This window comes from Hyla sarda, chromosome 1 (assembly GCF_029499605.1).
Source record: "Hyla sarda isolate aHylSar1 chromosome 1, aHylSar1.hap1, whole genome shotgun sequence".
Taxonomy (NCBI): Eukaryota; Metazoa; Chordata; class Amphibia; order Anura; family Hylidae; genus Hyla; species Hyla sarda.
Genome location: NC_079189.1, coordinates 458,379,705 through 458,402,951, shown reverse-complemented (window position 1 = coordinate 458,402,951; position 23,247 = coordinate 458,379,705). Strand labels below are relative to the sequence as shown.

At 41.6% G+C, this 23,247-nt stretch overlaps 1 protein-coding gene across 27 annotated transcripts in view; it reads right to left on the bottom strand.

The window, feature by feature from the left end:
* The window catches only part of NCOR2 (nuclear receptor corepressor 2), a 495,829-nt gene that overhangs the window by 193,175 nt on the left and 279,407 nt on the right, over positions 1-23,247 (bottom strand). For 20 of the 27 annotated variants that reach the window (XM_056534054.1, XM_056534035.1, XM_056534070.1 and 17 more), the window contains 4 exons: positions 22,618-22,711; positions 15,436-15,614; positions 9,450-9,504; positions 5,609-5,707 (listed from right to left, as the gene is read on the bottom strand). In XM_056534054.1, the coding sequence (XP_056390029.1) occupies positions 5,609-5,707; positions 9,450-9,504; positions 15,436-15,614; positions 22,618-22,711 (427 nt within the window). The remainder of the gene's footprint in view (positions 1-5,608; positions 5,708-9,449; positions 9,505-15,435; positions 15,615-22,617; positions 22,712-23,247) is intronic. The other 7 variants (XM_056533949.1, XM_056534025.1, XM_056534080.1 and 4 more) reach the window with 1 other exon arrangement.

The window sequence follows — 23,247 nt, the reverse complement described above, 5'->3', positions numbered from 1 at the left end:
ACCCTCCCCACCGAACAGTCCCTGCAGCATAGATGGCCCAGACCAGCTCACCCTTCCTTCCCACCGAGGGGAGGTGAGTAGAAAACTAAAGGGGGGGGGGGGGAGGGGGGCGGTCTGGATGATGACGAAGGCGGCAGTGTTCTTCAACCTGCGGACCTCCAGATGTTTCAAAACTACAACTCCCAGCATGCCTGGACAGCCGATGGCTGTCCGGGCATGCTGGGAGTTGTAGTTTTGCAACATCTGGAGGTCCGCAGGTTGAAGACCACTGGATTGACAGGCGGTGATGATGAAGGGGGGGGGGATGATGACAGGCGGTGATGATGAAGGGGGGGGCGATGACAGGCGGTGATGATGACAGGCAGTGATGATGAAGGGGGGGGATGATGACAGGCGGTGATGATGAAAGGCAGTTATGAAGGGGATGGATGATGACAGGGTAATGATGAAGGGGGGGATGATGACAGGCGGTGATGATGAAGGAGGGGACGATGACAGGGTAATAATGAAGGGGGATGATGACAGGCGGTGATGATGAAGGGGGGTGATGATGGCGGGGGTGTTAATGACGGGGGTCTGGATGATGACGGCGGGATGATGTATTTCCCACCCTAGGCTTATAGTCGAGTCAATAACTTTTCCTGGGTTTTTGGGGTGAAATTAGGGGCCTCGGCTTATATTCGGGGTCGGTTTATACTCTAGTATATACAGTATATGATAACATTATTAAATGATAAAAAGTACTGGTTGTCCCTCTTTCAGCAAGAAGGCCTACCATTATAGTATCATTAAAAAGCAGGAAAACGCTGTTAGAGATTTACAAATACTGGCACATCAAGCCAGTAGTGTGCCAGTATATACACCCCCCTGCACTGTTTTCAGTCCCAACAAGGCACACTTTAGTACTAAAGTTGTTAACATGGACTAACCAAAAAAGATAAAATAAAGTTTGACTCCTTTAACTTCGAACATGCAACAGAGAATGAGCACAGTGAAATAATGTGAATAGAAGACATTTTATTAATTTATGTAGTGAAGATACAATGTATGTGCTGATACATTAATAAGCCATGTTTCATGTCACAGTCTCGGGTATGCTGTAGCGCAATGCTGCTCTCCCCATCTGTACGCAGCACAGGAACTGGGACAGGGATTGCGCTACAGCATAGACAGGACTGCACATGAACAGCCTGATGAAGGCATGCACATGAAACATTGCTTGTTAATGTAACCAGCACAAACATTGTATCATCACAACATGGATTCATAAAATGTCTTTACAAGGCAATTTCACTTTATTGTAGTGTTGACTGTCAATTGCATGTTGGAAGTTTATAACTGGTAGTTAGGAGGTGTATTACCAGAGCCTCGCAACTGGTTAGACTCTATGCAAGGAGTTGTGTTGCACTACAATATATGCGGTAATGGGGAAGTCCTATGGATACGATTACTGTATATGCCAGGACCTTTCCTGAAAACATACTGTGAAAGTGGATGAAGAAGAGAGTGTGAAATCAGCCAACTAAGTCAATGGGGTCACTGTGGTTGTCTTGGGAGAATGTGGAAATACAAACGTTGTACAGTGAGGCTAAATTCACACTGTGTAAAATTGTCTGACATATTTTACACACACATTTTCAACCGTAATCAGCAAAAAAAAGACTGCCAATAATGAACAAAAATAAAAGAAGTCAGAAGATTTTTTACAGTGTGAACTTAGTCTAAGACTGTTCTAGTGGCTGCAATGATTATATAAGCATACAACAGGTGCTGGATTAACTGTGCATTCTGTTCACTGGCTATTAAGAATAAGGTGGTTTAGCCCCACAGGTTTCTACTCAATCCAAGGGAAAGAAGGTGTAAATCTATAATAAAAAGAACATTTCTGGAAACAATGGTTCATTCTGACCTTGGCAGGTTATATGGTCTCTTGTGTTGTAATTAATGTGTAACTGAGATTAGATTAATAGGGAAGCTGCTGATTTTAGGAAGGAAATATGGCAGTAATGTAAGAAGCACCTAAGGTAAGGATAAAGTCATTAGCTGTGCACAATTTATGAACAAAGGAGAAGTATTATGTCCCTCACGAAGTTCACAATTCAGTTGTTACACAATGATAAATTTGTCTCACTGTTTAAAAGGAACAAAATGTCCAGAATTTTAGTCACTCTTGATGATTTTTGTCTGCAGTTACCCTTGTGTAAAACAAATCTGAGGCTTAAATGGGCACTGTCAGATACAAAAACTTTTTATATGTTGTACATACAGTATTGGCTTTCTAATGTACTTTATTTGAAAATGTTATTTCCTTTTTATAGAAATATTGGCTTATAGAATCATGGCTTTATGCAAGCTGAAGCACAGGCATAAACAATGTCCAGTAAGTGAGAGTGGGCTATCACTCCTCTGTGCTCTCTCCTGTCTGATAGGACAGAACACAGCAGAGTACTATCAGACAGGAGAGAGCACAGAGGAGTACTATCAGACAGGAGAGATCACAGAGGAGTGCTAACAGACAGGAGAGAGCACAGAGGAGTACTATCAAACAGGAGAGAGCACAGAGGAGTGCTAACAGAAAGGAGAGAGCACAGAGGAGTACTATCAGACAGGAGAGAGCACAGTGGAGTACTATCAGACAGGAGAGATCACAGAAGAGTACTATCAGACAGGAGAGATCACAAAGGAGTACTATCAGATAGGAGAGATCACAGAGGAGTGCTAACAGACAGGAGAGAGCACAGAGGAGTACTATCAGACAGGAGAGAGCACAGAGGAGTACTATCAGACAGGAGCGAGCACAGAGGAGTGCTATCAGACAGAAGAGAGCACTGAGGAGTCCTATCAGACAGGAGAGAGCACAGAGGAGTCCTATTAGAAAGGAGAGAGCACAGAGGGGTCCTATCAGACAGCAGAGAGCACAGAGGAGTCCTATCAGACAGGAGAGAGCACAGAGGAGTACTATCAGACAGGAGACAGCACAGAAGAATACTATCAGACAGGAGAGAGCACAGAGGAGTACTATCAGACAGGAGAGAGCACAGAGGAGTGCTATCAGATAGGAGAGAGAGCACAGAGGAGTCCTATCAGACAGGAGAGAGCACAGACGAGTCCTATCAGACAGCAGAGAGCACAGAGGAGTCCTATCAGATAGGAGAGAGCACAGAGGATTCCTATCAGACAGGAGAGAGCACAGAGGAGTCCTATCAGACAGGAGAGAGCACAGAGGAGTCCTATCAGACAGGAGAGAGCACAGAGGAGTCCTATCAGACAGGAGAGAGCACAGAGGAGTCCTATCAGACAGGAGAGAGCACAGAGGAGTCCTATCAGATAGGAGAGAGCACAGAGGAGTCCTATCAGATAGGAGAGAGAGCACAGAGGAGCGCTATCAGACAGGGGAGAGCATAGAGGAGTTTGGCAGGTCATGTACACAACGTAAATGTACGTCTTGGTGCCTTAAGTACCAACGCACCAGGACATACATTTTTGTCCTGCATCGTTAAGGGGTTAAAGGGGTACTCTTTCCATAGACATGTTATCCCCTATCGAAAGGATAGGGGATAACATGTCTGATTTTTTTTGGGGGGGGGGGGGGGCTGGCCGCTTGGATCCTATCAGACAGGAGAGAGCACAGAGGATTCCTATCAGACAGGAGAGAGCACAGAGGATTCCTATCAGACAGGAGAGAGCACAGAGGAGTACTATCAGATAGGAGAGAGCACAGAGGGGTCCTATCAGACAGCAGAGAGCACAGACGAGTCCTATCAGACAAGAGAGAGCACACCGGAGTCCTATCAGACAGGAGAGAGCACAGAGGAGTACTATCAGACAGCAGATCGCACAAAGGAGTACTATCAGACAGGAGAGATCACAGAAGAGTACAATCAGATCGGAGAGATCACAGAGGAGTACTATCAGACAGGAGAGAGCACAGAGGAGTGCTATCAGATAGGAGAGAGAGCACAGAGGAGTGCTATCAGACAGGAGAGAGCACAGAGGAGTGCTATCAGACAGAAGAGAGCACAGAGGAGTCCTATCAGACAGGAGAGAGCACAGAGGAGTCCTATCAGACAAGAGAGAGCACAGAGGAGTCCTATCAGACAGGAGAGAGCACAGAGGAGTACTATTAGACAGGAGAGAGCACAGAGGGGTCCTATCAGACAGCAGAGAGCACAGACGAGTGCTATCAGACGCAGAGAGCATAGAGGAGTATGGCAGGTCATGTACACAACGTAAATGTACGTCTTGGTGCCTTAAGTACCAACGCATCAGGACGTACATTTTCGTAATGCGTCGTTAAGGGGTTAAAGGGGTACTCTTTCCATAGACATGTTATCCCCTATCGAAAGGATAGGGGATAGCATGTCTGATTTTGGGGGGGGGGGGGTCCGGCCGCTTGGATCCTATCCGACAGGAGAGAGCACAGAGGAGTACTATCAGACAGGAGAGAGCACAGAGGATTCCTATCAGACAGGAGAGAGCACAGAGGAGTACTATTAGATAGGGGGGGTCCGGCCGCTTGGATCCTATCAGACAGGAGAGAGCACAGAGGAGTACTATCAGACAGGAGAGAGCACAGAGGATTCCTATCAGACAGGAGAGAGCACAGAGGAGTACTATTAGATAGGGGGGGGTCCGGCCGCTTGGATCCCCTGAGATCTCCGGTGCGGCACCCTGTAATCCGATGCACTGAGCAAACTTTGCTCCATGCCGGATGACCACCGTCGCTACGCCCTCTTCATTCAGGTGTCTGGGAGGGGGTGTGATGGCTTTGTACTAGGATAGGGGATAGCATGTCTAGGGGTGGAGTACCCCTTTAAGACTAGGTTTCAACACAGGTTTTTTCTGGCTTTTTCTTTGGAAAACTGACACTGTGGTTTTTGAGCCAAAGCCAGATGTGTATTCAAAAGGAATGGAAAAAGGAGGGACTTGTACTTCTCCTTCCTCCTGGATCCACTTCTGACTTAGGTGTATATAGAAAGAACATTTTTTGAGCCTAAGTACAACAAAAGTATGGTCATATTGGCAGTTCACAAAACTCATAATACACAGTGTGTAAAAATAGTCAGGTGCTCAGGATGAAACAAATAACATAATAAATTACTTAAAAATATATAACATTTGTACATATATATTTTGTGCCTTTGTAAATTTAGCCTACAATCCAAACAATATATTAAATCTGGTGGACAGCAAGTTCATAATTCATACAATGAGATACCACACTTAGTAAAATCACACCAAAGAAATTCTGTAATGCACAAAGTGGTACCCTTGGTTATTAGATTTTGCACAAGACATTATTCTTTGTTTTTTTTTTTTGTCATTTTACCATGAGCCCCTGTTTATTATTTATAGTCATTTTTGGTCCCCTTTCTTGGTAGTTACATCAATGATAATGTGTAGAGAATTGGCAATATCCGATTATTTGTGTCACTAAGTACATTTTTATCATTTCAAAAGTATTGTAAACCAAAACCCTGGCTGTATGAACGTGCCACTGATCTACTCATATGAGCCAAGTGTGCCATTAACCTCATTGTATCCTGCTCAGTGTAAAAATATTCAAACGTCAGTTTAGAAAGGTGTTTTATTTTATTATTTTTCTTACCTGGCCCTTTCCCCTTCGACGATAATTTCTTCTTACAAGACTTTTGTAGTTCTCATTCTTTTTGGTCAGGTAATAGAAAAGAACACAATCGGACACAGTCTGCAAGACAGACAGAAAAAGCTTAGGCACAATTTCTAAAAGGTGTGGGACTTTAAGAGCACATTCCAAATAATTGACAGATCATAAAGTTCTAGCTGCTTTTAACTCTAATTCTTACATGAACAAACTGGAGTCAAAGCATGCCAGCTTTACAGATATTTAGACTTTGACATATAGCGTGTACCTTCTCTGTGCACTAGGAATGCAGAATCAGAAGCCTTTTACCTTAACAGACATCTGACCATCATTCTACTTTATCTTTACCTGTTTAATCATTAACCATATACCACACATAAAGATAAAAATAATAAGCCGGTACAAACAAACACAAGGTTTTATATATATACTGCAGCAAACAGCTCTAATGGCTGCAAAACCTAAAGGACTTAGGCCCACATTTATGATTGTAGGTGTAAGTGAAGCATTTTTTTACACCTTTATTTGTGTGCTGGTAATGTGTAGGAGAACCAAATTTATGAAATGGTCACAGAGCATTTGATACATTTTGTGCAGGTAAACATTTTCTCAAATTTCTCTCTTCACATACACTAAAAAGCTATGCCAGGTCTGTGATGGTGTAGTTTTAGAGACTTTTCATGGGCTTTGCGCCTTTTTACAAAAGGCGCAGTTCATAAATCCGTTCTATATCATGTGTATTGCCAAAATCTGTGGATTGCAACTCAAAATCAGCAGAAATGTGTAAACAAAAAGGTGCAAAAAAAGGCGCAAATAAACCCTGCTTGCGCCTTTTGTAGACACAAATAACAGTCTAAAGACAATGATAAATGTCGGCCTTATTATTCAACAAATCTGCAAGAGATAATGGCCCATTTATAGTATGGCCCAGATTTACTGAGACTGACGAATTTTTAAAACCACATCACGTTTAGTTTCTTATCCAAATACATTTATTGCCTGTTTAATTGATGTTTGGTGTATTTGGCAGTTTTATCCGTGCAATTCTGCGCACCTAATTGAACCATTTTGTGCCGAACTGCGCCAATTATACGAAAACAGGCTAATCTAAAGTTGACCAGAATAGCACAAATACCAGGTGTCAGAATTAAGAAGAACCTATAACAAATAAATACAAACTATTCAAAAGCTGTAGTGGAGTCTCTAAGTAAAATGTTGTAACCCGAATGTTTGAGGTCCCTCTCTTTCTTTTAATCTGCCTGGCAATGCTCCTGGTAACCCACAGCACTGTGAACTACAACAAAGCCCTATTCTACTATGGCCCAGTGTTAAAGTTACCTTTTGCCTAAAATGCAGGAGTGCTTCAGAGTTAAACATTGCTCATGATAATAATGAAATCTGTCACTTTGTCATGTAATCGAAGACTAGGGCAGCAAGATGTCAGATGTTGTATGTTGCCCTATCTTAGAGCAGCGTATGATATAGTTACAGAAGCTCTGATTATATATATTTATTCCAAAAATGAGATGTTACCATGATTAAATAGCTTTGGATACCCTAATAGCACATCCTTTTATAGATTCTTTCTACACCCTTCCATTCCTCAGAAATATGGGTTTATAGTTTGTCAGACAATTCAGGGAATCAGATATCAGATGATTGGCGGATTATACAGTCAGGGGGTGAGTATTAGACATATACCTCCCCAACGTAACACATTAAAACCCCCGACTGTATAATCCCACCTCTCACCTAATATTTACTCCCAATATTAAAATTAACTTCACACCCATCTGACAATTAACTCCTTTTTTTTTAACTAACAGTAAACCCACTTATCGTGGGAGTGGGAGGGCATATCAAGGAACTGTAACCAGCACACCCTAAGCTATTTAATGATGGTATATTTTTTGGGGTTGGCTTAACCCCTTAAGGACTCAGGGTTTTTCCGTTTTTGCACTTTCGTTTTTTCCTCCTTACCTTTTAAAAATCATAACCCTTTCAATTTTCCACCTAAAAATCCATATTATGGCTTATTTTTTGCGTCGCCAATTCTACTTTGCAGTGACATTAGTCATTTTACCGAAAAATGCACGGCGAAACGGAAAAAAAAATCATTGTGCGACAAAATCGAAAAAAAAACGCCATTTTGTAACTTTTGGGGGCTTCCGTTTCTACGCAGTGCATATTTCGGTAAAAATTACACCTTATCATTATTCTGTAGGTCCATACGGTTAAAATTATACCCTACTTATATAGGTTTGATTTTGTCGCACTTCTGGAAAAAATCATAACTACATGCAGGAAAATTTATACGTTTAAAAATGTCATCTTCTGACCCCTATAACTTTTTTATTTTTCCACGTACGGAGCGGTATGAGGACTCATTTTTTGCGCCGTGATCTGAAGTTTTTATTGGTATGATTTTTGTTTTGATCTGACATTTTGATCACTTTTTATTCATTTTTTAATGTTATAAAAAGTTACAAAAATACGCTTTTTTGGACTTTGGAATTTTTTTGCGCGTACGCCATTGACCGTACGGCTTAATTAATGATATATTTTTATAGTTCGGACATTTACGCACGCGGCGATACCACATATGTTTATTTATTTTTTTTTTTACACTGTTTTATTTTTTTATGGGAAAAGGGGGGTGATTCAAACTTTTATTAGGGAAGGGGTTAAATGACCTTTATTAACACTTTTTTTTTACTTTTTTTTTGCAGTGTTATAGGTCCCATAGGGACCTATAACACTGCACACACTGATCTCTCATCCTGATCACAGGCGTGTATTAACACACCTGTGATCAGCATTATCGGCGCTTGACTGCTCCTGCCTGGATCTCAGGCACGGAGCAGTCATTCGTCGATCGGACACCGAGGAGGCAGGTAAGAGCCCTCCCGGTGTCCGATCAGCTGTTCGGGACGCCGCGATTTCACCGCGGCGGTCCCGAACAGCCCGACTGAGCAGCCGGGATACTTTCAGTTTCACTTTAGAAGCGGTGGTCAGCTTTGACCGCCGCTTCTAAAGGGTTAATACCGCACATCGCCGCGATCGGCGATGTGTGGTATTAGCCGCGGGTCCCGGCCGTTGATTAGCGCCGGGACCCACGCGATATGATGCGGGATCGCGGCGCGATCCCGCTTCATATCGCGGGAGCCGGCGCAGGACGTAAATATACGTCCTGCGTCGTTAAGGGGTTAAAGGGGTAGTCCAGTGGTGAAAAACGTATCCCCTATCCTAAGGATAGGGGATAAGTTTGAGATCGCGGGGGGTCCGACCGCTGGGGCCCCCCTGCGATCTCTCTGTATGGGGCCCCGGCTCTCCGGCCAGATAGCGGGTGTCGACCCCCGCACGAAGCGGCGCCCGACACGCCCCCTCAATACATCTCAATGGCAGAGCCGGAGATTGCCGATTCCCGCGGGCTGTCGGGGCTCCGTACAGGAGATCGCAGGGGGCCCCAGCAGTCGGACCCCCCGCGATCTGCAACTTATCCCCTAACCTTAAGATAGGGGATAAGTTGTTCACCACTGAGTCACCACTGGACTACTCCTTTAAGGTCCTCTTTAAAAATTGAGTTGTTTAGGTCATGGAAACAGAGTGAGAAGCCAGTGAAAGAAGAATTGAAATTCTCCTCTATCCAACAATGGCAAAACCTGGACAATAGATTGAGAAATAAGGCTGGTAATATTTTACTATTTTCATATAATTATTTAGAAATCAATTTTACTAAATACTCAATTTTACTGGACACTACAAAACCTACCGTACATCCCTTCACATAATTACACAATATGTTATTAATAGCAACCTCACATACCTTTCTTTCCAAGAATGAAGCAATGAACACAAAGTTCTTTGGTTGCTGGATAAATCTGTAAGAAGAAAAGATACAGTCATACCTTGTAGTACACCGAATCATGATATGGCTTCAGTAATGTCACCACATTAGCAAGTTGTTACAATCTACAGTGTAGTGCCTTTGTCTACTTTAATGCAAAATTCAGCTACAGATATTGTTTCAGGCCACTCAAAATAGTGTGCCCCAGGTTGTATTAATGGGTAGAAGTTTTATTGCAACATTGCTGGAGGGTGGATTGTGGTGATTTTATCTTAGGTACAGTACCATGTAATGCACATGGTTAATATATGCATATGACTTGGAGGCTATCTTCATCTTGTTATTATTATGTCTGATGCTTCTACTGTAGACATATTAAGCTACATAAGAGCATTCAATATTAAAATACTCCTCATAAAGGCTGCGGTTCACGGAACGAACAGAACACTTTCTAAATTAAATCCTCATCCCAATCAATTTCAGTTTTTTTTTTCCTTTTGCACTGGACACTTGACGGAGGTTGTGTAACCTGTTCTGTGGAAATATCACAGTTCAGGGGGAAAGGTAAAAGTTTGACCACATCTACCAGGGACTTACATGTAGCATTTGTTTTAAGAATGACAATAACAATACATACCGTATATACTCTAGTATAAGCCGACCCGAATATAAGCCGAGGCCCCTAATTTTACCCCACAAACCCAGGAAAAGTTATTGACTCGACTATAAGCCTAGGGTGGGAAATACATCATCCCCCCATGTAATCATCCGGACCCCAGTCATCATGCCCCCCTTCATCATCACCGCCTGTCAATCCCTTCATCAGTGGTCTTCAACCTGCGGACCTCCAGAGGTTTCAAAACTACAACTCCCAGCATGGTGTTGTAGTTTTGAAACCTCTGGAGGTCTGCAGGTTGAAGACCACTGCGGCCTTCGTCATCATCCGGCACCCCCCCCCCCCCCATGAACGTCCCTATGTGTCGTCGTCAAGGCAACGTCACTAGTCCGGGGCCGTGCTCGAAGCGCGGAGAAGAGGCCCCCCCCTGGTGAAAATGGACAGCCCGCAACGATCAACCCTCCCCACCTGACGGTCCCTGCAGCATAGATGGCCCGGACCAGCTCAATCTAACTTCCAGCCAAAGGGAGGGGAGTACAAAACAAAAGGGGGGGGTTGGGCGGCTGGATGATGACGAAGGCCACAGTGGTCTTCAACCTGCGTACCTCCAGAGGTTTCAAAACTACAACACCCAGCATGCCGGGTGTCCGGGCATGCTGGGAGTTGTAGTTTTGCAACATCTGGAGGTCCACAGGTTGAAGACCACTGAGAAGGGATTGACAGACAGAGTTCACTCGAGTATAAGCCGAGGGGGGCGTTTTCAGCACGAAAAATCGTGCTGAAAACTCGTCTTATACTATAGTATATATGGTAAGCACACCACGGATGTAGAGTCAATGGGGGGAAATTGATCATTAGTGGTGCAAGCTTTTTCTTTTCTATATGTTGCGCTAACCCCAACCCCCCTCCCCCCCTCCCCCCAAATTATTACCCCGGTACTCTAAGATAACACATCCTAGATCTGAATGAATAAACTAATCGTATGAAATACTTTCGTCCTTACATAGCTGAATGTGCTGACAACAAAATCACACAAAAATTATCAATGGAAATCAAATTTATAACAAAAAAGTTATAAGGATCCAGCTTCATATTAGGTAAAGGACGGATAATCATGCTACCTAGTATTAATAAAACTCTACAAGCCAGGCTGTGAATCTTTACACTTCACAGTTTCACATTTTATAGTAGTACTTCAAAGTAAATCTATCAGTGGTACAGACCTCAAATCATATGAGTGAGGTGAATAATTATTCACATCACTGGCCGGAGTATAGTGCAGAGATGTGAGCGCTGTATAGAGCCGCTCCGCATCTCTGCAATAGAAAGGACGATCTCATCGGGTGTCAGGAGTGACACCCAGGACGATCTTTCTATTAGTACAGGTACTACAGCTCCCATCATGGAACAGTCTGTTCCATGTTGGCAGTAGTAGTACTACCTAAAAAATATAGAAAAAAAAAGTGAAACACACACACACTTTATTAAATGAAGAATAAAAATTTCACTATAAAAAAAAATTAAAATTTTGTTAACTACATTTTCTTCCTATCCCTACTGCATTTTTTATTTTTTTTATTTTTGGTACACAACAAATTTAGAAAAAACACCAAAAGGGGGGGAAAAAATGCAATTTCCACTCAAAGGCAAAGACGCCAGAAAAACTTCCATAACGTAGGAAAAACCTGTGGCTTTTTTTGGCGTTTTTTGCTGGCGTTTTTTTTAAGTGTAAAAAAAAGAAACCAAGTAGAAACCTAGCCTAATGGTTAGAACTGGAAACTATTTTGCTATCACAATATATTAGGCAAATGTAGTGGCACTGCTATTGTGTCATTGATGTAAATAAAATTCTCCTTTCAAAATTTTATGTTAATTTACATTAAATTAAAAATGAACCGCTGATATTTTGGGTAAATGTGTGTGTGTGTTGTACCCCGAGCAGACTTTATCATGTTGATGATTCATTGACATTTCACAGCAATCCAATGCTGATGTGTCTGACTAAGCAGACTAATTCTTGGAGAATGTTGTAGTGATGCCAATCCTCTTGAGGAAAAAGTATTTGCTAAAGCAAGAGAAGATTGAATGCATGTGGCCAGACCTGGGAGGGGGAAATGAGATCAACGGCAATCTATTCTAGTTGTACAATTACGTCTACTAAAGCCAACAAGGAAATCTACTGAACCAAAAAAAGAATACAAAGAGTTAAACAATACATTTTAACAAGGACTGCAGTGTATGATGACTTGTTCTACACACTAAATAGTGAAATTACCTTCACCTATGTCAGGCCACATTTTGAGTACAATGTGAGTGATTATGTACACTGAGAAGGTGAAATACTACTATACTGGCAGACTAATGTCTTTACTGTGGATATAGTAGGCTGCTTTCCTTTTGTTTACTTAGTCCTGAATCTATATGCTATATACACAGTACATATGGAAGGTTTTCAGACCTTTCACACTTTTTCACATTTTGTTTTGCTGCTTCCTTGTGCTAAAATAAAACAAAATCTATTTTCCCCCTTGTGCTCAATACCCCATAATGGCACATGAAAAACTAAAATTAGAACTCTTTGACTTCACTATGCTGTAAGAAAACAAATAGTGAAATTATATAATTTTACTGTTGTAGACAATGAAGTAGGGATCGACCGATATCATTTTTTTAGGGCCGATACCGATAATCTGGGGAGGTTAGGGCCGATAGCCGATAACTTATACTGATATTCCGGTATAAGTTATCGGCTATTTATCCCCCTGCGACACCGGGCTGTCCTTCTCCAGGGGTCCTCTTCTCCACTCCGGTCAGGCTCCGGCCTAGTAACGCTGCATAGACGCCACTGCGCAGCGACGCACCTGATGTCAAGGCGTAGCAGCGTCTATGCAGCGTACTAGGCAGGAGCCTGCCCGGAGTGGAGAAGAGGACCCCCGGAGAAGGACAGCCCGGACCGGTTCACCCTCCACCCGGAATGCCGCCAGACACTACAGGAAGGATGGATGGCCCGGACCCCCCCCCCCCCCCCATTACGGGTAAGTTTAATTTTTTTTATTGACTCGGAGGGTGGGGGAGGGGCCCGACCTGTACAGCGGTATGGGCAAAAATCCATACCGTGGGAGAGAAAAACCGCGGTGCGGTGGGTCGGGGGGTTTAGTTTGCGGTGTGGTGGGGGCATTATCGGCAAGGTAATTGCCAATACCGATAATGCCCAAAATCGTGATTATTGGCCGATAATCGGTCGATCCCTACAATGAAGCATGAATATGAAACTACAATATGCATTGTGTAGGACTTGGCCACAGACCTATAAAACACAGATGTCATAAAAGCTCCACAGAATGAAATGGGTGCTGCATTTAGGATTTATTCTATGTGGGAAGATTATGCATCTTGAACAGACAAGTGTAAATGTGGCCTTATTGCAGAGATTATCGGGCGCAGCGAGTCTGATCGAATGCTTTATGATATGGTTAAGTGACTACTTGTCAGACCAGGAATAAATGATCACAGGTTTACAAGGAAACTCAAATGGTTGAATAATCTGATTTAATTTTATACATACATAAAGGTTTCCACAATTTCTGACCCTATATATGACCCTATATATTCTATATATTCTAAATAAATTCTACCTTGAAATTTTAAACGCAATACTTTTAAAGTATAAGCATATTTATTCAAAGTTAACAAACGTACATTAGATCATGGCCACTGGATTTCCTATTTTTGTACTCCCTCCTCCCTACAGAACAGCTTTGGGGAAGGGGCATCATAAAAGTGCATCAGGTAAATTAAAGGGATCAACCAGGATAAGAAAAATAGAGGGGAAAAAACAGCACCATTCTCATGTTGAGTGTGGTATTGCAGCTCAGTGTCATTGAAGTAAATATTTTAAGAATTGTAAGACAGCACACAACCTGAGGACAGAGGTGGGGATGCTTTTGGAATACATTTGCTCTATTTTTCTATTCCTGGATAACCCCTTTAAAGAGTAAATATGGCAGCTCTGCTTCTATCATGCTCCAGTATATTTCAGTGATCGATTAAAAATGTGTTATTAGATGTTAGAAATGCTCAGATTTTTTTCATGGTTGGTGCTGTTCAAAGATTTAATAATAGAACATTTAATTTGAGGACATTAAAGCTTGGAAAATTCAGAACACTTGTCTGATAAGCTCTGAGCTAATGGTTATACAAATGATACACATTTCTGAATTAGACACTTACTGCATATAATCATGACATGAGCAGAATTATAAGTACAGATACCCTGCACCGGAGGGATCAGACATATATATATATATATATATATATACATACATAGACATGTCCATGTGAACTACTTATGTTACTGCTGTATGGACTACTGCCTGCATTATATCACTTAAAGGGGTATTCCCATCTTAGGCTGGCTTCACACTATGTTTATCACATACGGGGACCGGATCCGGCTGGGAGATGGGAAAACCTGGTGCTCCTGTATCCCAGACCCGGACCGTATCTCATTGAATGAGCCGACAGGAGTCAGATAGTGACTCCAGTGGGCTCATTTTTTCCCTGTATCCAGTTTTGTGACCGGACCTAAAACAGTCTGGGATACGGGAGTGCCCGGTTTTCCCATCTCCCAGCCGGATCCGGTCCAAGTATGTGATAAACGTAGTGTGAACCCAGTCTTAGACAGAGTATGTATGAAATTTGTATTGGAAATGTCATATATGGTCTGATGCATGTTGTACCTCTAAGACCGGCAGCTATTTTCAGAAAAAAAGTTCATTGACCCCTGGCCACAGCATCCATACAGTCTGAACAGAGAGTAATGATTATGGAAACAGCCAAGCTCCTAGTGTTCTGCTGTGTCTGTAACAACAATTATATGGATGACACTTCCAGACAAAGTCAAACACAGTGAACTCCACAGTTTTTTCCCGAAAACAAAACAGTGCACCAAGTTCCACGGTTAATGTAACTTGCATTCACTTGTATGGAAGATATGGAAAGAGCAGAACACAGCAAGCATTGCTGTTTTTGTATGCCCAGCATCCTTTATGTTTAGCCCTCACCAGGGTGTAATAGGAAGGGGACCCCAGTTCAGGAGACAGATAAGGTCTCAGAGGTGGGACCTGAATTGAACAGACATTTGGAAAAGGCATAAATGGTGGAAATTATCTTATGATGACGCTAAAAATAATAAAATTCACATTGTGCCTCTACCAGATACATTGCAGCAGTAATAAAATTTGTACTTGATCCTGGATTAACAAATCAGAAAGAGTACGTCTGACACTATATACAAGGAATACACGTAGTATTGTCAAGAATGGGAATCTGGCTGCACAAAGCACTTACTTCTCCCTGAAGGTCTCCTTCTCTTGTTCACTCCACATGTTCATGACCTGTCGCTCCTTGTACACCTTCATGGGGTCGTCCATCAGGCCATTCATATTAATGAACTTGATACGCTGCTGCTCTGCATCAAACAGCATGGGAGGGATGACTGCTAGCTGACGCATCTGTTTCTCCAGGTTCTACAAGAGAGTCACCATTGTAAAGAAGAAAATACAACATGAAATAATGAAATAACTGCACAACTCCGATAGATAGCTTTCATTTGTCAAATTGCTTTGGGAAAATTTTGGCTGTGATTGGTTGCTATGGGAAAAAACAGTTTTTCTTCCTGCCAATGTGTCCCATTGGCGAGTCCTTTGGCATAGGTAGTATGCAATTTAGCCATTGATTGTGGTTAAAATGGTTGTCCAGCCAAAAACAACTTTGTTCCTATCCACAGAATAGGAATTAAGTGTCTGATTGCAGGCGGGTCAGACCGATGTGACCCTCTGCAATCACCAGAACAGTCCCATATCTCCATGCATCCTGCAGCTGCAGACACCACAACAGTGATTTATATCTATGGGAGGGCCAGAAATATGCAAGTACAGCAGTTAATTCCTATCCTGTGGATAGGGGATGAGTTGTTTTTGGCTGGACAATCCCTTTAATGTTCCTGTAAGTTATTACTTGATTCCTTAAAGGGGTACTCCGGAGGAAAACATTTTTTTTTTTAATCCACTGTGCCAGAAAGTTAAACAGATTTGTAAATTACTTCTATTAAAAAAAAATCTTAATCCTTCCAGTATTTATTAGCTGTTGAATACTACAGAGGAATTTATTTTCTTTTTGGAACACAGAGCTCACAAGCACAGTGCTCTCTGCTGACATCTCTGTCCATTTTAAGAACTATCCAGAGTAGGAGAAAATCCCCATAGCAAACATATGCTGCTCTGGACAGTTCCTAAAATGGACAGAGATGTCAGCAGAGAGCACTGTGTTCCAAACAGAAAATAATTTCCTCTGTAGTATTCAGATGAAGCTGCACACTGCTCTCTTTTGCCTCCAGGGACAAATCTATCACAAGGAGCTGAAGCTGTGTCTCACAGGAATGACTGATACTCTACAATATTTTCTAATAATAGCATATGCTACACTAAAAAGCCCCCAAATTTTCTTCCTACAGAGCCTTAAAACATGACTAGGGATAATCAACAAAGCCAGAATATCATTCAAAAGGTAGTGATCCCATCTGTATACATCAATTTCAAGTTATTGGGGTAAAGAGCATCCTTGGTAAAACCACCTACTTTGCACAGGAAGTCAAAAAGGGAAGCTGCCTTCAATAGGTGGCACTAGAGATCTACTTTGCATATTTTTTCACAGGGAGAATCACCTACACTGATCAGTCAGTCAAATCCAGTCCTAGTTAAGGCTCAGCGTCAGTTTTCTAAAATTGCAGCATGCTAAGGGTATAAGGGTTTTACTCGCGAAATCCTGGCATTTAACCCCCCCCCCCCATAGTTGATTTTCATTGGAAGAAAAAAGGCAACAAAAACCACAACCTAAAAATAAAACCTTATGCATATTATTGCTGTACTTCTACAACCAATTCTTCAATTCAAATTGTTGAGTCACACAATAAAAGAATCACATTATTTGCAATGGAATAAAAACGTGATATAATGCCTATACTAATACACACTATTTTAGGAAAGAATGCCACAAAAAAATTGCACATTGGAAGGGCAAAATTAGGAGGCAGTTTCTTGTTGCATTTTTTTCTAGCCCTTAAAAATATCCTATAATCCCAGCCTTAAATATCTATTTCTTAGGGTCTCCAGAACTCCACATGTATTAGGGCAATTTTATGCTACAAGGACACATCTATCTAATTTTGGTGCAAAAATGAAATATTTTTATGGTCAATTAAGGTGCAGTTCACCAGTAGAAGAAACATCTGGGTAGGTTTTACCAGACTTAAAACCTCTTTTGTAAAATCTAACTTTGCTATAAGCTGGCGTCACTGCAGCAGACATCATTGCTGTTATAATGGAACACTTTACTTTTGGATAGATTTTGGCAGTCACCCAGATCTGAATGACAATTACCATAAATATTAAATTATTCTCTCACAAAATGTATCATTTTTATGTCAATACTTCTCATTATCATTATAAAAGCAATGTCACACTAAAATACATTTCTTTCACTTCTGAAATATTCCCAGTACCAGCAATCCATTATTAAGATTTAGCAAAAATTATTCTATTAAATTATACCTTCAATTATTTGTTCAACATTATCTATGGAAGGTCCTCTAGGGTGTGCTATTAAAACACCATGAGGGAGATTTAACCCCTTAAGGACGAAGCCAATTTTGATATTAAAGTGTACCTGTTAGACCAACCCCCACCCCCCCCCCCCCCCAAAAAAAAAAAAATTTGATAAATGTTGCTTAGTACTTAAACCTGATCATGTACATCTAAGTTGTGTGTCTACGACCTATATTTCTCTCAGAATTACCTATATTTACTTGCCATCATTTACTCAGTGAGGATTCTGTCCATGCAGAAGCATGGGACGTGTCCCTCTCTCCTCCTCACTGTGATGACTCCTTCCCCTCCCTCACTCTGCTCTGACTCACAGAGGTCCCTGGACCTGCCTGCAGCCCTGTCAATCACTCATGGTGTCCATGGCATGTTGATGACCACTGGACACTGCAGGACTGGTATGTGTCCCAGGAGGCAGGGGGACCCCTAGTTGACAGTTTTTTGACTAGCCTTTTCAATATGAAATACTGAAAATTTTCTGATATAAGCAATTGCAAAACATATTGGGGGAGATTTATCAAAACCTGTGCAGAGGAAAAGTTGCCCAGTTGCCCATAGCAACCAATCAGATCGCTTCTTTCATTTTTAACAAGGCCTTTGCAAAATGAAAGAAGCGATCTGATTGGTTGCTATGGGCAACTTTTCCTATGCACAGGTTTTGATAAATCTTCCCCGTTGTTTTTGCATGCTTTATAACATATCAAAAGTTTTTGGATCTGACAGTGCCCATTTAACCCCTTAAGGACTCAGCCCATTTGGGCCTTAAGGAATCAGACAATTTTATATTTACGTTTTCGTTTTTTTTCTCCTCGCCTTCAAAGAATCATAACTCTCTTATATTTTTATCCACAGACTAGTATGAGGGCTTGATTTTTGCGCGACCAGTTGTCCGTTGTTATGCCATCACTCACTGTACCATAAAATGTATGGCGCAACAAAAAAAAAAAATATTTGTGTGGGGAAATTAAAAAGAACACCGCAATTTTGCTAATTTTGGAAGGTTTCGTTTTCACGCCGCACAATTTACGGTAAAAATGACATGTGTTCTTTATTCTTTGGGTCAATACGATTAAAATGATACCCATAATAACGTACTTTTCTATTACTGTTGCAAACTTTTTAACCAAATTAATACGTTTAAAATCCCCCTATTTTGAATACCTATAACTTTTTCATTTTTCCGTATAAGCGGCGGTATGAGGGTTAATTTTTTGCGCCGTGATCTGTACTTTTTATTGATACCCTATTTGCTTATAAAAAACTTTTAATCAATTTTTTATTTATTTTTTTTGGAATAAAATGTTATTAAAAAAAAAGCAGCTATTTTTGACTTTTTTTTTTACATTCACGCCGTTCACTGTACGGTATCATTAACATTTTATTTTAATAGTTCAGATATTTACCCGGCGATACCAAATATGTATATAAAATATATTTTTTTAACACTTTTTGGGGGTGAAATAGGGAAAATGGGAGAATTTACGATTTTATTGGGGGAGGGGGGTTTCACATTTTTTTTACTTAATTATTTTTTACTTTTTTTACTTATATTTTTACACTTTAATAGTCCCCATAGGGGACTATTTATAGCAATCATTCGATTGCTAATACTGTTCAGTGCTATGTATAGGACATAGCACTGATCAGTGTTATCGGTCATCTTCTGCTCTGGTCTGCGGGAAGGCAGATCAGAGCAGAAGACACCAGGAAGGCAGCTGAGCCAGGTGAGGGGACCTCCTTGTGCTGGATGATCGGATCGCCACGGCAGCGCTGCGGGCAATCTAATCATCCATTTTAGTGACCGCGATGATGCAGATGCCGTGATCTGTATTGATCACGGCATCTGAGGGGTTAATGGCGGACATCCGTGGGATCACGGATGTCTGTCATTATCGGCTGGTCCCTGGCTGCGATCAGCAGCCGGGACCTGCCGCACATGATCCAGGCATCACTCCGATACTCGCGGTTATGCTTAGGATGTAAATTTATGTCCTGGTGCATTAAGTACCAGCTCACCAGGATGTACATTTACGTCCTGCGTCATTAAGGGGTTAAGGACCAGACCAATTTTAGTTTTTGCACTTTCGTTTTTTCCTCCTCCCCTTCAAAAACTCATGCTGCTTTTAATTTTGCACCTACAGACCCATTTAAGGGCTTGTTTTTTGCGTCACCAATTGTACTTTGTAATTACATCAATCATTTAGTAACAAAATCTACCACAAAACCAAAAAACATACGTGGTGGCTTCCATTTCTACAAAGTGCAATATTCTGTAAAAATTTGTAGCAGACAACAGATCAGACGGTGAGGAGGCAGGTAGAGGTCCTCCCGCCGTCCACTCAGCTAATCGGGACCTGCAGATGTCCCAATCAGCTCCACTGAGCTACCGGCACCGTTAGCTTTGCATTTTAGACACCATGATCAACTATGATCGTGGTGTCTAAAGGGTATAGTGGGCATTGGCCCGATCGGCGATGCCCAGCATCAACCGTGGGTCCTAACTACCCGTAGCAACCGGGACCCACCGGGTTTAAAGCGTTCTCCGCTCGTGAGAATGGTTCAAACCCCGTTAACAGGACCAGGGCGTACAGGTACGCCCTTGGTCCTTAAGTACCAGGATGCGAGGGCGTATCTGTACGTCCTTGGTCCTGGTAGGGTTAAGATTGGCATTTCACATAGAAGTCTTAAATTAAATTACAATGAAGGACAATGCTCAACATTTACTAGGTGCAGCTGATTTTTCTACCCAATAACTTTAATGGGTAGCAAAATCAGCTACACAAAATATGCAGCAGATCCTGTACATGTGAACGCACCCTAAACTGTACTTTAAAGGAAAACTGTCAGCCTGTTCACCCACACTAAATGCACTGGGTTATAGTGTGGGTGAACAGGAGTCCAACGAGGGGTCACTTACTTAAAGGGGTATTCCAGACAAAAACTTTTTTAATATATATATGCTGGCTCCGGAAAGTTAAACAGATTTGTAAATCACTTCTATTAAAAAATCTTAATCCTTCCAATAGTTATTAGCTTCTGAAGTTTTCTGTCTAACTGCTCAATGATGATGTCACGTCACGGGAGCTGTGCATGATGGGAGAATATCCCTTGTATCATGGGAGAATATTCCCATAGGAGCTGGACAGCTCCTGGGACGTGAGTCATCAGAAAGCAGTTAGACAGAAAACAGCAACTCAACTTAAGAAGTTAATAACTATTGGAAGGATTAAGATTTTTTAATAGAAGTAATTTACAAATCTGTTTAACTTTCTGGAGCCAGTTGATATATATAAAAAAAAGTTTTTGCCTGGAATACCCCTTTAAATATGTCCAGTAGGTCCTAAGATATGCCTACCAAAAGATCCTCTGCTAAATTCTGTGCATTCGCACACAGAGGGCGGGGCTCGTCCCACTCAATTTACATATTCATTGTCTGTGACTCTACATCCTACTGAAGTGGAGTCACAGACAATGAATATGTAAATTGATTGATTGTGCGGAGCCCCGCCCCCTGAGCGTGATATACTGAATTCAGCAGAGGATCTTCTGGGGGACATATCTCAGGACTTACCGGACATACTTAAGTAAATGACCCCTCGTTGGACTCCTGTTAACTCACACTATAACCCGGTGTATTGGATTTAGTGTGGGTGAACAGGCTGACCGTTTTCCTTTAATTAATCACAAACCCCACCCCATTGCCACAGGTTTGTTTGCAAGTATGCTATCTATAGTGGCAAGTTTCAGTCCCTATTTACAATAGGAAGAGCAGTTCTGCAGCACAAGAAGCACTTTTCTAACTGAGAAGTGGAACATTAATGAGCACATGCACAATTTGATAAGACAGGGCAACAAGTACTGTATACAGAAGTATATGAATGAGCATCGAATAAAGGCTTATACCCCATCTCTTAAAGTTATACCCAATGGCTAAGATATGTGTTCACTTTGAAATCTGGGACCACCGAACCTATAAGAATAGGCCCCCCCCCCCCCCCCTCCCTGACTGTTTTTCCCTGCACTCTGGGATGCAGCTTGATTAAAGTGTGCTACAATTCTATGCATGGAGCTTTTATAGGGAAACAGTGGTTCCACAGATCCCACCTTCAACAATCACAAAGTGATGGTGTACTACAGTGGTATATTATCACTTTATATGATGGAGCTGTCCCTTTATTTCTGGTGACTTCTGCTTAGCAAACTGATAATATCTCATTTAAAATTTCAGATTATTTTCCAGTTCTCTTTCAATCACTTCAGAGTAAAGACCCACATTTCTCATGAAGAGGGAAGTGGGCTTATAAAGTGTGAACAAAGTGTAAACTAGAAATCTCTTGGACTCCACCCATTTGAAAAAGGTTTCAGTCTGTGTATTGCAGCTGGTTGAAGAGGAGAGTCTTTTTTGTCTGTCCGTGTGCACATCATTTCCTGTGATGCAGTATATTATAGTCCAGAGTCAAGGGGGATTGGCCCAAGAGCTGGGGTGCTGTCGGACTGCTGAATTGTTCCCCCTGCTGTTGTAGTGTCCTGGTGGTTGTTGTGTGGTCCCACACCAAGCTTGAAAGTAGGGACCCACTTTATGGAGGTTACCCCAAATTGGCTTATATAGTTGGCGCAAAATGGGTACTAAGAACTTTATGTGCAATAAAGTTATGTTGCGCAACAATAGATAACTGTACACTTTTGGATGTTTGGCCCATGTGTTTTTATTCTTTTTATACAGTTATTTTTTCTATTCGATTTCAGCAAATTAAGGTATATATTTGCACAGCAGTATTTAGGATGACAACAATAGGTTAGGCCTATTTACAGAAGTGTATTCTAACAGTGGACATTGCAGCAGAGGAAATAAAGCAGAAGGAATCCTTACCTCCTGCTCGGAGAGGCCGTCAATGATTTCTGACACTTCATGCTCGCTGCGTGCAGCAGATAAGGACAGGCCGCTTCCCCTTTGTCCTACCCTGCTGAGAGATGGAATTGAAATGTTCAACCATGTGTAGTGATGCACAAGCAGGTTGTATGGATGAGCAACTTAACATAGCCACCGCAGACATTCATAGTACACTTGATACCCCAGGCTCTCACTGGCTGTAATAATACTTATAAGCTAATGTTTTTCACCCTATATGACTCTATATCATTCAGGTGCTGAGCAATAAAGTACCAGTACATGGACACATGCAAATGCTTAAAGGTGAAAAATACAGTTAACGACAGTAGTTTGCACTTTTGTTATATCTTTCAGAGTATTTTGGATTCATTATATTCCCGAACCATATCAACTCAATATACAGTGGTCATTACCTATGTAAATGCATACTGCAAAGTGTCAGCTTAACATTCATACAAAATAAATGGTCACCTTTCATTCAGTTGTAAGGACCAGCACACACATTCCTAATGGGAACCCCAGATGCAACAAGCTGCATGTCTTGCATCTGATGTCATAGACTGAAATGGGGCACAGTGGCAGACATTTGGCATATAGGAAACAAGACAC